Here is a 17,928-nt window from a genome sequence, read left to right as displayed (position 1 = left end):
CCTTTTCCTTTGCTTATGGCTCAAGTTCTACTGGGAGTGGTCCAGGCTTCTAAGGTTCTTGGTTTATTCTCATAAAATCTAGAGAGAATGGATTCTGGGCTGGCTTCATTGTGGGTCAAAAGCACGTGCCCAGGTGCTCTCCTAGCAGAGCTGGATAGTGGACTTTGAAGAGGAGCCGGGTATTGCCCAAGTGAATCATGTAGCATTTGTCTACACAGCTGAGGATTGGCCCTTCAGGAAAACTGAAGTCTGAAGGGAGTGGGGGGGATCCAATTCTGAATGTCCCCTAAATCCCAGCCTGGAAGCAAGAAAACATTTTTCTGGGCCCGGTGTTGGAAATCCTTAGCCCTTCACCACATCCAGATCCTACAGATTTGGCAGAGAGGAACTTGTCCCTGCAGCCATATAAACTAGGAAGGGACTTAAGTCATCCCTACCTCTGTGTGTGTGAGAGAGAGACGGACAAATATGCTTATACACACCAACCCACATTGGTTTCAATTTGTTCATGCTAATTCCAAGGAAAGCCCTTGTGTCTCCATCAACTCTTACTCCGCAGTATTGTGGAAATGTAAGCGGGAGGCCTTAAAGGTACAAGGACATACTTTGAGGACCTCCCTCGCCATCCCTCCTGGGTTTGGGCCAGTGGGTAGTGTGGATGCCTTTTCTAGGCCATCTCCGGCTCATCAGTCCCGCTGGGATGTTCATAGTTAAAACAACGTGCTGGACGGGGCAGGGCTCCGGTCACCCCACTTCCCAAGGGGCCTTCTGGGTGTTTGACTAAAGGCACGCCTGGCCCGAGCCCAAGACGGCTGAGGTCCAGAACCGGATTCCTTCTGGTGAGGAGCCTCGGGAATATGCCTGAACGGCTGAGCTCTTACGTTGGCTGCTGGGCTGGACGGACTCTGACCTTTCTAGCTGATGGCAGGGCTACACACAATCTCCACTAAAGGTTCAAAATGGCTTTCAAAACCTCTCATAAGTGACCCAGGGTAGAGCCCAAAGGGAGCCTCTGGCGAGGGTGCTGCTGTGCGGGTAAGTGGCAGGCCTGGGATTGAAGCCCAAAGCCCTCCCTCCTCCTTCCCTTCCCCCCTCCGCAAAGAAAGTATCTTATTTTCATCATAGTCATAACTTTTATTTCCAAATTCACTTTTACAGCAACGGTGTAAACCGGTTGTTAAAACACAATACTATGGACATTCACAGACAGGAAGCTAAGCTAGGATGAGTTCAACACCCCCCTCCCCCCACCCCCCAGCAATCAAGAACCCCGTGGATTACAATGCAGGAACTGTGCTTCCCCGGGAGGAAGAAGCCGGAGATAAAGGGCAGTGCCCGTCTGGGGAGAAAAGCCACGTGCCGGCTCCCAGCTCCCCCTAGTGAGCGACTTGTAGGACGAGGATTCCTTTTTCGGCAGTCACGGCGGGTGGAAAAGATGAATCTAGCTCTTGCACGAGGAGGAGGCCCTGCCTTCTGGAGACGGGTCTTCTCAGAAGTTCAGTGGGACGCAGGCTTTCCCCAGCCCGAGGAGAGGCATCGGGGTGGGGAAAACTGGACAGGAAAGATTGTGGGCCCAAATGATGTCATTAGAGGAAAACCATCCTGAGCTGCTTGGCCTATGCTTGGATTCTCCCCCTGTTCTTGGCCTGCTCATGGGATGGGCCTCCGCCACGGGATCTGCTAGGGAGACGCCCCAAGAGCCTTGGATGTGGCTGAGAGAGGCAAAGGCCACTGGGCGGAGCCTCCCGCCTTGGGGGGGTGGGGTCTGAAAGGGGTCCCTTCCCTGGACTCCAAGCTTCCCGCCCTCTGGCCCCTGTTGACTATGCCACTGCCCTACCACACCAAGGGGAAATACAGACTCCAACGAGGGCTTCCGGTCTATGGAATCCACCCCGAGCTTCGCTGTGGATGTGGTAGGGATCGTCGCTACCTTCCTAGGTTGAACCTTGTGTGAACGGAGATACGAATCCAGGGTGCGTGTGCGCGTGCGTGAGACGTGGGGGACACAAAGGAAGCTGATGAAGCCCTGCTTTCCCTGACAGGGCCTTGGGATGTGGGTCCCAAGAGGCAAACCTAGAGTTGAATCCAAATGAGCGCTCGCTGTGGATGTGCGGAGAGGCTTTCCGGCGAGAAGGCGGCGCCATCCGGGTCCAATGCCCCGCTAGTCCCTGGGGCGGCGCTGGCCTGATGGTCCCAGCAAGATGGGCAGGAAGTTAGGGAAGAAATGCTTCTGAATTTGTCGGCAGTCCAGTGCCGCTGGAACTATAAGCCTCATCGCTTTGTCCTCTCTGGGGCGGGCCCAGAGGCCCATCTGCTACTTGTCTTGCCCTTGAGCTGCGGCCGCTTCCATAGCCACGCACCGAGACCGGCCCAGGAAGGGATCTCAGAACCTTCTACTCCATCCCACCTCATCCCGCCTTGACTCGCCATTGGGCCGATTCTCTTAAGTCACCTGCCCTTGCTGTAGCCATTTGGCTGATTTGCTTCCAGCTCTGCCACTGGGAACCAAAGGTGGGTCCCGTGGGTTTGGAGATGACGCGGTTCCAAAGCAAGGAAGGGCGTCCCTGGGGTTATGGAAAGGCTCTGACAGCTCAGCACGTGGAGTGCCCTTCCTTCAGGTGAGGGGTGATTCAGGGCATCTTTGGGGTTCCTTCCCTAACTTACCACTCTCCGATACCCACACTGGAGCTGCTACCACCAGAGCTGAGGCCTTGGTGGCTTCAGAGAGTCCCCAAAGGAAAGGTTACCAGAGCCCCAAAGAGCAAACTCGGAGGCCTCTCTGCTGGACGATTCCCATAGGGCTCTAGAAAGCCATCTTCCCTTCAGAACGAGATTTTCCAGGAAAAATCCATGTTCCTGACTCCTGTGAGAGCCATCTGGCCGCTAAAGGGAGTTTCCCTAAAGTAACCACTTCCTCGTCTTGCCATCTCCGCCCTTTCCATACGGTTCTGCCCTAATCCTTTGTGCCCACCACGGGCCCTCCCCGGCTGCTTCTTCCAAGCATGCAAACCCTGTCATTTTTCCAGATGGATGGAGGGGGCGGGGCCAGTGCGACCCTTCAAGGATGCCCATTTCAACCCGCCCCTGGGCGGGATGGCTGGCGGAGTCCGTCACCTGCTCCCTGCCCTCCGGGATCCATTAGGCTGGCATTGAGGCTGCTGGCCTAGAACGAAGGAGGCCGAGTCCGGAGCTGCGCCTCTTCCTCTGTCCCAGTGTGCAGCCGCTACCCAGGAATCCGAGGCCTCTGCTCGGGCTCGGGACTCCAGAATGTTCTCGAGGCACAAAACCTTTCCAAAGCGGAGCAGACGGCCCGCAGAGCTCGTTCTCACTCGAGGCTGGTTCAAACGCGTGTGGACGCCGCTCGGTGTGGGGGAGGGCCAGGGCTGGAAACCTCTCTGTTAGCCCTTAACATACATGCGGGTTTTTTCTTTTTACAATCATCACCCTGGTGAACTCCAAGCATATACAAGACAAATGTAACTATACACCACAAGTTGATGGGGAAATAAAGGAAGGAGAAGCTCCGCGGCTCAAACACACAGAAGCATCTTCCAGTCGAATGTGGAGGGGAGAGCGCGAGAGAGAGGGGGTGGGGGTGGAGGAGAAGGGAGGCACCTTGCCTAGGGAGAGAGTATAGCGGAGAGGAGATCTGCTTCGGGGACTGGTGGGAGCGGCAGGGCCTCGCTGCTGAGTTAGCGCTGGGGGACCCCCGGCCGGGGAGGGGACGGGTCGGCGGGTTCCTGGGAGCTGAGCCGGGGCCCCCAGCTCCCCATACCTGCCGTAGTTCTGAGACCACCGTCAGTTCCATACAGCAATTTTTCAGGAAGGAAAAGGCCATTGAGAAGCAATGACCAAGGAGCGATGACTGCCCACAAGTAGAAACTGCCTTTTTCGGGGCTGCAGGGAAGGTCAAGATTCACTCGGGAAAGAGAGGGACGCGGAGACGGCCCAAGGCAGCCCGCCAGGTGCCAGCGAGCAGGGGAAGGGCGCTTCTGCTCTTCTCTCGCTAGGGGGCGGGGCCCTCGGGAACTCGCTGAGTGGCTGAGAGGGAGACACGGGGGCGTGGCTTACGATGGCAACACTGTGAGGCTACAGCTTAGGAACCACCAGGGACTGCAGAATTCCCAAAGCACGCACACGGAAAGGACAAAAACGGCCTTCAGGGCCACGGGAACAAGGGCAGTGGGGTTCGGCGCCTCGCCAGGCCACAGGGACTGGCTCGCTGTTCCCAGGCCCCGCCAGAGAAGCTCGGGGGGTCCTAAGCCCCTGGCCTTTAAGTATGAAGAAAGGTGGCAATTGGAGAGGGTGGGGGACCGAGCGCCTCGGTTAGGTGCGAGGCCGTCTCCCCTTGTGCTACAAGGAGCCAGGGCAGCCCACGGTCCTCTAAGGCTTGTCACAGGTAGAACGGGAAACCCTAAGGATCGCTCAGGACGAACCAGCCCTTACAATTCTATCTTCCGAACCCAGGCGGCAGGGAAACGGCCCAACTTCTAGGAGGGGAAAAGAAGAGGCTTCTCACAATGACTTCAGGAGCCTTCCCTAAGGTCTACCAGTCCATTGAGAAAAGGGAAAAAAATAAAAACCAGCCAAGCCCCCCGGGGGGCTTTCCAGAGGGCAACATCCATACCTGCAAGAGATAAGAATAGATTCGAGGTCCCTCCTACCCCAGAAACTTCTGGGAAGCTCCAGAAAGCCCAGACCAATTCCTAAGCAATTTGCAAGCTCTGGGTGGCAAAGGGTCCTTGTCCCCACAAAGCTGTAAAACAAAACCGTGGCAGCGGTGGCGGCAACAAGGGTAACAACCATCATCATCAACAACAACCCAAACCCCAGCAAACATCCCCTCTGACCCGCCAGCTCCCATGCCCCTGATTTGGCAATCGTGGCTATCACAACTTGTCATTTCTGGTCTTCAATGAGCTCTGATAATAATAGCAGGGTGGGCACAGGGTGCCCCACTCCTTCCTTCCCTCTCTCTCTTCTCTCCCTCTCCCTCTCTCTCTCTCTCTCCCTCTCTCTCTATCTCTCTGACATAATATGGTCTGGGGTCTCTGTGAATCTCTGGGTAAGGCAGGTTTCAAACCCACAGCTGCTGCCAGGATGGGGTGGGGGTGGGAACATGGGCACTGGGCCAGTTCCTTGAAAACTCAACCAGCAGCATCATTCATAGCATTCCTTTTCCCACCACCTTAAGGGTGGGGGTGGGGTGTGGGAGGGAGTAATAATTTTAACGAATTGGCCTTGAAGACGTGGCTGTGACTTCCTTTCGAATTTTTCTTTAAATTGATTCTGACTGCCAGCCCCAAGAATTCAATTTGTAAAGACAAAATTTGCTTTTATTCCCATCAGATTTTGAGGTCCTGGAGCTCAAGCCAAAGAGGCCAACAGCAGGTAAAATCATTAACCAATTAGGTAATCTTTGAGAAACAGCTGGGAAAGGAACAGAGGAAGAAGGGCTGTACAATTATTCTTTCTTTTTTCCTTTCTCTCTCTCTCTCTTTCTCTCTCTCTGTCTTTTTCTCTCTCTTTCTCTCTCTCTCCTCTCTCCATGATTACCACACTGCTGGGCAAGATCACAAGCCCTGCTTGGCCAGGGAGGCAGAGACTTCGTCAGCCAACGTGGCGAGCTGAGGGGAGTCCACCATATTGATGCTTCCGGTAGAAGAGACGTTGCTGAGGTGCCGGGGAGAGGTGTCCCCAGACATGGTGGGCGACTTGTAGACAATTTCTGCTCCATGGTCAGTCTTGGCTTTGGCGTTCTCACGGAAGGTTAGCTTGTGAGATTCGATCTAGAAGGAGAAGAGGGGAGGGAATCAGAGGACTTGGAACTGGAGGAATCGACAAAGGAAGACTGAGGCAGGATTGGGGGGAAACGTAACCTTGACCCAATATCACCCGGGTCAAAAATACAAGAACAGGACTCAAACCACATCTTCTGACTTCAAATTCAGGGTTCTCTTCAACAATGGGCCATGAGGCCTCTCAAACTTGAGGACTAAGGAGAGATGGGTGAGCCGCCATGTTCCAGAAGCATGGAAAAAAAGGAAAGAAATAAAATGGGAAATTCCAAAAGAGAGGCCATGATAAGGCCACATGGCATTGCATGTGGAGTCATAAGACCTATATTCAAATCTGGCCTCAGCTACTTCCTAGCAGTGTGAGTCTGGGTAAGTCATTTAACTCAATTTGCCTCAGTTTCCTCATCCATCAAAGAGAGCTGGAGAAGGAAATGACAAACCACTCCAAATATCTTTGCCAAGAAAACCCCAAATGGGATCACGAGTCTGACTGGAAATGACAATGGCAACAAATTAACCAAATATTTAAAAAATATTAGAAAAATGAATGCCTTCCCATTTAGTGGGTGAAACATGTCCCCTGCCCTCTGACTAACACATAATTGACTTAGCAGGCTAATTTTGGCAAAGGACAGCACCGGCTGATTTATTACAAATTCTGAACGAGTAGAGTCCAAGTTTGTTTAGTTTTTTCTTTTTAAACTGCCTATAGGGAGCACAATGAAGGGATTTCTCTAATTCTGTTTTATTGCTAATAACAGCTCTCATTTCGACAGCACTTTGGATCTTGCATTAACCCTAAGATCTGGAAACACTGCGGGCCCAGCATGGGTCCCAGTGTCGCTACTTGATGGATGGAAAGGCTTTAGTTTCCAAAGACCAGCCCAGCTGAATAGGGAGGCTCCTTGCCAGTAGTACGGCTATTTGGTGCCGAATACTTAAACCCCATGAAACAAAGGAAACTTTCAATGGCCCTCAGTCCTAGGCAGCCCCTTCCTCCATCTGTAGTGATGAGGCAGTGATCCTCCAAGGGCTGGGAGAATGCTCAAGTTCATGTCATGGTGGAGACTCTAAGAGTGAGGCGCTGGAATAGGCTGGCATCCTGCTGGAGGAACTGAATCAGGATAAAATCTTGGCATTTTCTCTATAAATGAAGATGGAAAACGTAAGGAAGATGGCTAAAGATTCTCTTCAGAGAGGCAAATCCAGAGGTTGAAGAGGTAGCTGAGTCCTGGGCCCAAAGTAACAGAAAACCTCATTTCGTGGTCCACAAGCTAACAAGGGTGATCAGGAAAAAAACCAGGAGAAGCGGAGAGAAACACTCTAGAAAAGGCTTTGGGAGCTTTCACACGGGGCCCATGTAGACCCTAATCCTTAGAAGGCTTCAAAGCTAAAGTGGGCTTGGATGAAAACATTGGAAGAAAATACAATGAAAAATAGGGTTGAGGCTCAAATCCGACCTCATACACTTCCTGGCTGGGGGGACCCGGGGCAAGTCAATTAGCCCCCATTGCCTAGGGCCTTACCGCTCTTCCGCCTTGGAACCAAGACATAGTATTGATTAAGGATTTAAAGCAAATAAATAAAATATGGTTGAGGAATAAAGAATGAAAGATACTAAAGGCTTATAAATTACACAGAAGTCTAATCCCCATAAATACTTCAAGTCAAAAAGGAAAAAGTCAGCATTGAACAAAATCTAGAAACCTGAAACTGACCATATTTTAACAGACAGGAAATCGATTTGCCGATACGGGAGTTATTTTTGAATGAGCCTCTCTCTGCCTGTCACAGCACTGGCTGGTGAAAGCCAAGCTCCAAATCACCCCCAAACGAGGGCAGGATAAGGCTGAGAAGACACAGCGTGCAACCAGAATTCTAACCAAAGCTGCTCAAATGGAACAAGGAGAGTCCCTGAGACAGACAGTCACCATTGATTTCCCTGAATTGTGGCTGATGTAAAACAGTCACCAAAATGAGGGGGGGCAGAGAGCTAAGCGACCACCTCAGCCAGCCAATACTTGACATTACTGATGTGCAGAGATATGACAGCCCTGGGAAGCATCTGTCTAGAACAGAAGTTCATTTTCAAAATGTTATGGAGGAGGAGAATAGACTCCAAATATGGTGGTTCTGCTTATTTTTTCCTCTACTATATATTTGTGAGGCAATAGGTTTAGGATTAGGGCATATGAGGGCAGCTAAATGGTGCAGGGGTTCCAGGGCTAGGCCTGGAGTCAGGAAGAAAAGTCTTCCTGATCAAGTCTGCCCTCTGACACTTACTAGCTGTGTGACCCTGGACATGTCACTTAATCTCTGTTTGCCTCAGTTTATCCAACTGTCAAACGAGCTTGAGAAGTTAAATGGCAAACCACTCCAGTCTCTCTGCCAAGAAAGCCCCAAACGGGGTCACACAAAAGTGAGATGCAATTGAAAATAACAAGGATTTATAATTTAATTGGTATAGGAATCTTCCCCCAGAGGAGGACTTTCCCTCCATCAATGCAAAGTCAACATTTTTGCTGACACTTTGAAGTCTCAGAGAATTGCCAAGGATACTGCAAGGTTAAACTACTTGCCCAGGATGACATGGCCAATATGTCAGAGGGAGGATTTGAATTCAGGTCTTTCTGGCTTCAGTACCAACTCTCTAGCCACTGGAATGCCTCTACTGTGAGGCAATCTTGCTGACAAATCATGTAAAAGTCAGTCCCTAATGTATTAAATGAGAAAGTAAAAACTGCACTAAAAAAAAAAGAGCAGGATGGAAGAATGGCTATATGAGAGAGAAATCATTTGATTTATAGAGGAATGTGTAGATGTATATATGTAGAAAAGATAGAAAAATAACAGGGAAAATCATTTGCTTCTAATGAAATACAGTCTTGAGGATGGAGGGATTGATTCTTGAGGTTTTGGAAAATCCTAACCATAGGCACATGGGAAAAGTGCTCCAAATCACTAATAACTAGAGAAATGCACAGTAAAGTCATTCTGAGGTTCTGCATTAGATTGGTGAAGATGATAAAAGAAAGGAAATGGCAAATATTGGAGGGATTGGAGTAAAATAGGCACGTTGATGCAACATTGTAAATGGGGTCAGATGTTCTAGAAAGCAACACAAAATGTTCCTGAACAGTGCCTGCCTTTTAACCCAGGTATACCACTGCTAGGCTTATGCCCCCCAAAAGAGAAGAAAGGTCCGACAGGTATAACAAATGTTTCCAGCGCTGTGTGTGTGTGTGTGTGGGGGGGTTGCAAACAAATGGAAACTAAGGGGAGGCCCATCAATTGAGGAAATGGCTGAACAAACCTGTGTATGAATGTGATGTAGGGGAAGGAGAAGATTTCAAGAAGACGTGGAACCTTTTAGGAACTGATGGAGTGAAGGGAGCAGAACCAGGAGAACAATTTCTACAAGAATAAAATGGCAAAAACAACCAACCTCAAAAGCTGTAAGAATTTGGAGGAACTTTATGACCATTTGAGTTCTAGAGGATAGAAGTAATTCCTATCCCATTTTTTAACAGAGGCAATGGATTAGGGTGCAGAATGAGTCATATTTTTTTAGACATGGCTAATGTGGGAATTTGTTTTGCTCAACTATGCATATCTGTTACAAGAATTTCCTTTCCTTTCCTTCCTTCCTTCCTTCCTTCCTTCCTTCCTTCCTTCCTTCCTTCCTTCCTTCCTTCCTTCCTTCCTTCCTTCCTTCCTTCCTTCCTTCCTTCCTTCCTTCCTCTCTTTCCCTCCCTTCTTTTTTCCTTTCTTTTCCTTTCCTTTCATTCCTTTTCTTCCCTTTCTTCCTATCTCTTTCCCTTCCTTTCTATTTTATTCTCTAGATATCTTTTATTATAGTATCTATGGAATTATAGATCTACTATTACATTATCTATGGACTTATATATAATTTTACTAAATAATTATATAAAATACAATACATAATTATATACTATAGCATACAATTATATATAAATAACAAAATATAATTTTATAATTATACATGTCTTGCAAATCATTTTGCATCCATTACCATATCTGAATCTCACAAGAACCATATGAGATGCTTGGGAGAGGTATGATTAATTCCATTTTACGATGAGGAAACTGAAGTTTCTAAGAGAAAAAAAATTGCTTGCCCAAGTTCACACAACCAATAAAGGCTTTTGCCCCCAGGTCCAATACTCTTTTTCACTGCCTTATTTCCTATTTTCCAAGTTTCCTGGCTCTTTGGCTGCCAGGCAAACTGGCCTTCAGATGCAAGGCAGTGGGGACATAGGAAAGGGCAGGTATGCCCAATGTATCAGTTCTAGAAAACTGAAGGGGAAAAAGTCTTCACTTTTCATTTCTCTTAGGTGGGATGGGGGTGGTGGGGGTGTTGGAAAAGGCTTTTTCTTATATCCTATCAGCAGGAATCTGGGCTTTCTAAGTAGAACTTTTTGGCAAAGTTCTCTTCACAAAAAGATATTTTAAGAACTGCAGACCACAGATTTCCTTGAACTCTGCCTTTCAGGGACCACTTGGGTGGTCCTTTGGTTGGGTATTAAAAAGAACCATTTACTTAGGTTCAAATCTTGGCTCTGATTGTGACGTGCTGTAGAGGCCATGGGGAAGTTGTTGAACGTCTTGCAGCTTCATTTTCCTCATCCGAAAGATGAAGACAATATGTGTGTTGCCCATCTTAATGTGCTGTTTTGAGGAAAACAATTTGTAAGTCTTAAGAGTGATATATGTATGGATGAACATTTCTGCCCCTGGAAAGCTAAAGGAGGTCCTCAAGCCAACAGCTGGGTAGAGTGCACAGAATCCTGGGTGAGGATTCAGATGACCTAGAGAGTTTAAGCAGGAAATATTGAGCCCCAGGTTTATTTTTAGCTATTGTTTTTGTAGGAAAGGTCTGAACAACATGAACTACCTCTGAGAAGAACAAATTGGCAAGTCATGTTAATAATTTTTTAAAACTTTTCCTTCTATCTTAGAATCCATACTGTGTATTGGTTCTAAGACAGAAGAGCAGGAAGGGCTTGGCAATGGGGGTTAAGTGACTTGGCTAGGATCACCCAGCTAGGATGTGTCTGAGGTCACATTTGAACCCAGGATCTCGTCTCTAAGCCTGGCTTTCAACCCACTGAGTCACCCAGCTGCCTCCATAATTTTTTTTAAACGCTTATCATTTTAAGAAAATTCACGCCATAACTGTTAAAGAGAGGGAGAAGAAAAAGACAAAGGAAGGGAGAAAGAGAAAGGAGAGAGAGAGAGAGCGAGAGAGAGAGCGAGAGAGAGAGAGAGAGAGAGAGAGAGAGAGAGAATAAAGGGAGAAGAGAGGACAAGGAGTGGTAGAGAGAGGGGGGAAAAGGAGAAGGGAGAAGGGAATTTGACTCGCTTCACGGGGGGGGGGGGGGGGGGGGGGGAGGACACTCTATCTAACTCACTTCCAGGTGCCCCTTTGCTTGCCCTCTTGAGCTCTCATTCTATGCCAAAATTGCCATAAAATGCTCACAAAAGGATTTGTACTTGCCATCAATAAAAAGCAACAATACAACAACCCTGAAGGAAAAGACATTTTTTGTCTTTCTAACTTGACTGCACCATCTGTTTTCTTTGTAAATACAATACAATAAACAAATTATTTAATAAAAAAAAGAACTCACTAGTCAATTCTAAGCCTGAATTAGAGGCCATGCGCTATGAAGCTTAACTCTCAGCTTCCCTTGACCCTGTCTTTCCCTTTCTCTTTCCTTTTTTCCCCCTCTCTTCTTTCCTTTCTTATCCTCCTTCATCCCACCCTTTCTTCTTTCCTTTCCCCTCAAAAGAAAAGATTTTCAAGCATCGATCCCCAATTAGCAAGAAGTCTGGTTGTTGCTGTTGTTAAAAATATAGCAATATGGGGGCAGCTAGGTAGTATGAGGATAATTTTAGTGTTTTGACTTAAATCTAAATGATTGGTCACCAGGGAAAATTCCCAAATAATAAAATACCCAAGTCAGCTGTGAATTATGGAGACTTTAATTAATATAGAGAGAAGGAATTAAGGGGGGGAGGAGAGAGAGAGAGAGAGAGAGAGAGAGAGAGAGAGAGAGAGAGAGAGAGAGAGAGAGAGAGAGAGAGAGAGAGAGAGAGAGAGAGAGAATTAACTTCAACTGCTCTGGCTCAGGCTGAACCAGGCAGTAGTTAAAAGGGTAAGGGAGTCAGTCTTATCACTCACCACGAGACCATCTACAAGCTGGGTTCCTGTCCTTTACTGAACTCAATCTCCTGAACTGAGTTCAGAATAATCATCTCTTGAACTGACTTTTAGCCTTCTTTTAAAGAGAATTTTCTCTTATGTCACCTCCCCTAACTTTTTACGTTTACCAATCACAGTAGATGCTTTCTTCCAGGACTGCCCATTCTTAGTTCTCACCACTCTTTAGTTCTTACCTTCTCTGGTTAGATTATATCTTCTAAAGTACTTCACACTTACTTTGTTAAGTTTGCCTTTTGTGAGTTACTTGACCTTTTTGTGATTAATTTAACCCTTACAGGTACTTAACAGCTTTTTGTATTAGATCTAAAAATAGACCTAGCTTCACTATAAGGTATGAGTTAAGTACCTTCATTGCCTAGCCCTTACCACTCCTTCTGCCTTGGAGCCAATACACAGTATTGACTCCAAGATGGAAGGTGAGGGTTTAAAAAAAAAATTGGCCTCAGACCCTTCCTACTGTGTGACCCTGGGCAAGTCACTTAACCCTCATTGCCTAGCCTTTACTCCTCTTCTGCCTTGGAACCAACACATTGATTCCAAGACAGAAGGTAAGGGCTTAAAATATATATATATATATAATATACATATATATGGAAAATACAATACAAGAAGTTAAAAGTCAAAATTGTGTTTAATTAGAATTATAGAAATTATGTGAGTAAAGTGATTAGATGTTGATTACCTTTGATTCAGTATTCGCATTTGCTAGTGGGCACATACACTCTGAACCAGTGAAAAATAAGAGAAAAAAACCCATCCATATAACCAGGACATTTGAAAAAGCCATTTTTGTGTTTAAAAAAAAATACTATAAACCAATCAATTTCCCCTGAGGAGGGGGTGGTGGAACAAATAAGGGCATATGAATGGAATGGAATCATGTTGTGTCAGGAGAAATGTTGTGTGTAAGGAATTCCCAGAAACAATGGAAGATTCAAACTGAAGCAGAATGAAGTAAGCCATTCCGGCAACACAGTCCTTGTGCTCCCTCGAGGGGTTCCCATTCAAATAGGGGGACAACTTGCAAACAGCTCCAAGCATTTATTCGACAGACCTAAGTCCTGAAGAGAAGGTGCTGGCACTGAGGAAGACCCACGGAGTGGAACTGGAGCTGAGTCTTGAGAGAAGCCAGGAGTCAGAGGGAGGGAGAAGAGCCTTCTGGGCTATGGGACTGCTAGGGACCCAGGACAGAGGCAGGAGGGAGATGGAGTGCCGGGACAGGGAAGACCATCGGTGTGGCCAAATGTAGGCGATGTATAAGAAAACTTGGAAGAGGCCAAGATGTGGAAAGTCTTGGGAGATTTTCTCTTTGATCCTGGAGCTGAGCGGGAGTCACTGGGCTTTTGAATGGAGGAGGAAGAGGTGACATGCTGGAAGACCACTTTGGCAGATGAATGGACTAGAGTGCGAAGATGCCTGAAGCAGGAGGCCCCACCGGCTGGCTTTTATGACAGTCCAAGCTACTGAGGGATCAGAGCTGGAACCAGGAAGATGATTAGGTGGTAGACGAGGGATGTTATGAAGACAGAATTGCTAGGATTTGGCCGCAGACAGGATATTTGTAAGGGACTGAGTGAGAGTGATTTTGGGAACCTCAAAGACTGGGAGGATGGATGGTGATTTCTAGAGAAAAAACTGGAAAATTCAGGAGGGAAGAGATAATAAATACAGTTTTGTACATGTTGAGTTTAAAATGTCTCCAGGATTATCCAATGGAGTTAGAAACATAAAGAAAGTAGGGCTAAAGAGAGAGATCTGATAACCCTAAAACCAGAGGTGATCACTGAATCCACTGGAGTGAATGAGATAACTGAGGAAACAGAGTGGAGAGAAAAGGAGGAGGGGACCCAGGACAGAGCTTTGGGGATGGAAGGAATAACCGGGACTGAAATGGAGCAAAGGAGCCGGCAGCTACCCAGAAGGAGAGCTGGGAGAGAAACGGCTTGAAAACCTAGAGAAGCCTCCTAGAGTATCCAGGAGAAGAGGGCAGCTGACAGCGTCAAGGAGAAGGATTGAGAAAAGGTCCTTAAATTTGGTCATGAAGAGATCCCTGGGGACGAGTCGGGAAAGGATGCGGGGAGTCATGGCCATGTTTGCAGCCAGAAGAAAAGCAGGCAGGAGGCAGGGAGAGCCCGAGGCTGAAGGAGAGCGCAGGAACCAAGGGGTCCTGCTGGAGGGGACCAGAGGGGTTTGCTTTGGCAAGCAGCAGGGTGCCCTGTTTGTGTTAGACAGGGAAAGAGTGAGGGCAGGGGACCCCGAGAAAGGGGAGGAAGGGCTGAGAAGTGAAGAGGCAGGGAGAGAGCCTAGACAGTGGCCTGGATCTTTTTTCAGCCAAGTACAAGGCGATGCTCTCAGCTGAAATGAGGTTGGCTGGAGGCTGCTGCGGCAGGTCTGAGGAAGGACAAAGTGGATTGGAATACCTGCTCCAGAAGGTCTGGGAAAGTCTGAAAGAAGGGCCCGGCTGCAGCGAGGGCCCAGCTGAGATTCTGTACCATGAATTCAAGTCTGTTCAATGGTGTGATTTTTCTCCGGCTCTGTACAATAGTATGTGAAGGGGGAGGGGGGGAAGGCTGTGGATGGTAGAGCCGGGCTTAGAAAGATACATAAGCAGGGAATGAATAATATGGAAATAAGTTTGGAGCAACAATACATGTATAACCCATGCTTGTCAGCTCTGGGAGGGGGAGAGACGGGAGGGAGAGACCATGAATCAAGCAACCATGGAAAAATACTTAAATAAATAAATGAATGGATGAATGAATAAATAAATAGAGAGAGAAAAAAAGATATGTAAGCAGGGGCAGCTAGGTGGCACGCTGGATAGAGCACCAAGTCTGGGAGTTGGATCTGTGGTTCGAATCTGATCTCAGACGCTTCCTAGCTGGGTGTTCCTGGGAAAGTCACTCAACCTCAATTGCTTAGAATCGATTCTAAGAAAGAAGGTAAGGGCTTTAGAAAAAAAAAAGAATTATTAAACCAAGAGGCAGAAAACCTGGGTTTCTTATACTCTGCCACTAACACACTCTACAACCTTGAATGAGTGGGTCTCCCATTTTTTCCTCCATAATTACTAAGGCTGCCTCCTCTGATTCTCAGCTTCCAAGGCAGGCGACTAGATGGGAGATGCAGACTGTTAGCAGTCTCCCTGATGGTTGGTGGAGGCAAGGAAGGTCAGGCTCAGAGCTAGAGAGCCCTACAGAGAGTGAGATGACTGCCCAAACACCTCCATCCCCTGCAACAGGCGTGCAATTTAGAAAAACTATAGCCTGCCTCATAGTCAACCGGTATACCACATCCTCTCCAGCACCCACACTAGCTGTGAGAACAGGCCTAGAAGGGAAGATGATTCTCCTGAAGTCTCTCTTTCTCTTTCTTTGTTTCTCTCTTCTTCTCCTCCTCCTCCTCCTTTTCTTCTTCTTCTTCTTCTTCTTCTTCTTCTTCTTCTTCTTCTTCTTCTTCTTCTTCTTCTTCTTCTTCTTCCTCTCTCTCTCTCTCTCTCTCTCTCTCTCTCTCTCTCTCTCTCTCTCTCTCTCTCTCTCTCCCTCCTCAATTTCTCTCTCTGTTTCTCTCTCACTCTCTCTGTCTCTTTGTCTGTCTGTCTGTCTCTCTCACACACACACACATACATCTAACTTTCCTTTAAAGGGAAGAATATCCTTGACTGTATTCCTAGAAGATAGTCACCTCTCCAGTCTCTGCTCGAATATTTTTATTAACAGGCAATGCACTGCCTCACACAGTGGCCCATTCCATTGCTACGCAGCTCTTGCAATAAAGTGCTTCTAATTTTTTGTAACACAGCCCACCATGTGTAGCCATTGTTCTGATCTCTGGAGGTACAAAGAATATAACTCCTTCTTCCACATGACACACAACTCCTCTATCTTTCAGGCTCAACATCTTGTGTTTCTTCGGTTGTTCCTCCTGATGGGAATTTTGAATTCCTAATTAACCATCCTACTTAGCCCTCTATGGATCACTCCAGTTTTTCAACTTTCCTCTTAAAAATGGCAGCCAAACTCAACAAAAACTCTAGACTCTGGTCTGGACAAGGCAAAGTACAGCAAAATCTAACTAGAGTCTTGGCCACATGGATTGAGCTAGTTTCTTATCCCTAAGAGACAGAGGAGTCATCTCTGGGGCTTGACTGGTTTATGTCCATTAAATGGTCTTTTAATCACCAAAAGCATAACCAGCCAAATCTATAAGAAGTTCATGTTCCTTAGTCATCTTTTTTTTTAATCCTTACCTTCTATCTTGGAATCAATATTAATTAAGTATTGGTTTCAAGACAGAAGAGTAATAGGGGCTGAGAAATAGGGGTTAAGTGACTTGCCCAGGGTCATACAGGAAGTATCTAAATCCAGATTTGAACCCAGGACCTCCCATCTCTAAGTTTGGCCCTCTATCCACTCAGCCACCTAGCTGCCCCCATTTAGTTGTGACAGATGTTCTACCACCATGTGATTCAACATGCATCTTCTGACTAGAGGTATTTCCATATGGAGATGAGGGAAAATGCATTTATTAGATTCAATGTTGTGAGCTTGCTGAATATATTTTTCCAGAATGCTGGTTAAGTAAATTTATTTTTGTCAAATGTTGGATGGTGTATGAATGTCTCATTTCATTCCAATCCTAAGCCTGAACCATCAGATCAGCCTGAATCCAACATGGTCCACAACCCTTGAACCCTACTCTCCTCCCCACTGCTTTATTCTGTATATTGCTTTCTTTACTGTAGTCTCCTATTGAATTAGCTTTTTTAGTAGCCACATCATATTGCCAACCACATATAAAACTTGAATTCTGATTTTTAAAATAGTGATTTTTTAAAAAATGAGCTACTGGGGTGGCTTAGTGGATAGAGGAGGCCTGAAGATAAGAGGTCCTGGGTTCAAATCTGGATTCAGATACTTCCCAGCTGTGTGACCCCAGGTAAATCACTTAATTCTAATTGCCTAGCTGTTATCACTTTTTAGTCTTGGAACCAATACTTAGACAGAAGTTAAGAGTTAAAAAAAATAATCTATGGCTAAATTGGATCTCTATCCTGCACTTCAGCAGATAAAATAAAAATCTTCCATGCAAGATTTAAAATTTATTCTCATAATATTTCACCATCTATGCTTCTTCTCATTGTTCTAGTCTATGAAAATATTTTTGAATCTTGAATTTTTCATCTCACCTATTAACCATCCCTCTTCCCTGGTGTATGTGTCACCTGTAAATTATTCCTTCTTCAAAGTCTTCAGTCAAGTTATTGATAGCCAAAATTGTCCCGCAGGTTGGCAACCATTAATCCACATTCTTTGAACAGTTTTTCAAAGAATAACAAGTTGACCTAATCATACCACCAGCCACATTGGGATTCCTCCCTCTGGTCCCCAAGGATATCATGGCAGACTTTGTCAAATGTGTAATCTACATTTCCATGAACTGCCAGGCCTAGAACCCCATCAAAGAGGAAAAGAGCATGGTTTGGTATGACTTATAGTGTACCTGTGTAAGCTCCAAGGGACCATTGTTTCCTTTTTAAGTGCAAACAAACCATCTGTTTAATAATATGTTCTAGAATTTTGCCAAAACTCAATGTCAAACAATCTGGCCTGCCTTTTCCAGAATGTCTTTTACTCATTTTCAAAAATCAAGGCATTTAAATGTTTCTCTGCTACCCCGGCATCATTCCCATTTCCCATAATTTCTTAAAGATGATTGACAATGGCTCCCTGAACCTAAAGAAGTTCTTTTCCTATGATGAGCTATAAAGAGTTGGGGGCCCGAGGGTGTGACTTCATTTAAACTATCTAGGTCCTCTCCTCTTAACAACTCTTTAATCCCATTCTGGACTTCAATTCCCCCTTATCCTTGATTGTTCTACCC

At 46.5% G+C, this 17,928-nt stretch overlaps 1 protein-coding gene across 14 annotated transcripts in view; it reads right to left on the bottom strand.

Moving 5' to 3' along the window:
• Nucleotides 1-1,113: 1,113 nt before the first annotated feature.
• Nucleotides 1,114-17,928, bottom strand: part of MAPT (microtubule associated protein tau) — a 160,974-nt gene continuing 144,159 nt past the window's right edge. For all 14 annotated transcript variants that reach the window (XM_007482512.3, XM_016430576.2, XM_016430578.2 and 11 more), the window contains one exon: nucleotides 1,114-5,789. In XM_007482512.3, the coding sequence (XP_007482574.2) occupies nucleotides 5,574-5,789 (216 nt within the window). In that variant the 3' untranslated portion in view covers nucleotides 1,114-5,573. The remainder of the gene's footprint in view (nucleotides 5,790-17,928) is intronic.

This window comes from Monodelphis domestica, chromosome 2 (genome assembly GCF_027887165.1).
Source record: "Monodelphis domestica isolate mMonDom1 chromosome 2, mMonDom1.pri, whole genome shotgun sequence".
NCBI lineage: Eukaryota > Metazoa > Chordata > Mammalia > Didelphimorphia > Didelphidae > Monodelphis > Monodelphis domestica.
The sequence above is the reverse complement of the archived record's forward strand: the minus strand, read 5'-3'. Positions and strand labels throughout refer to the sequence as shown.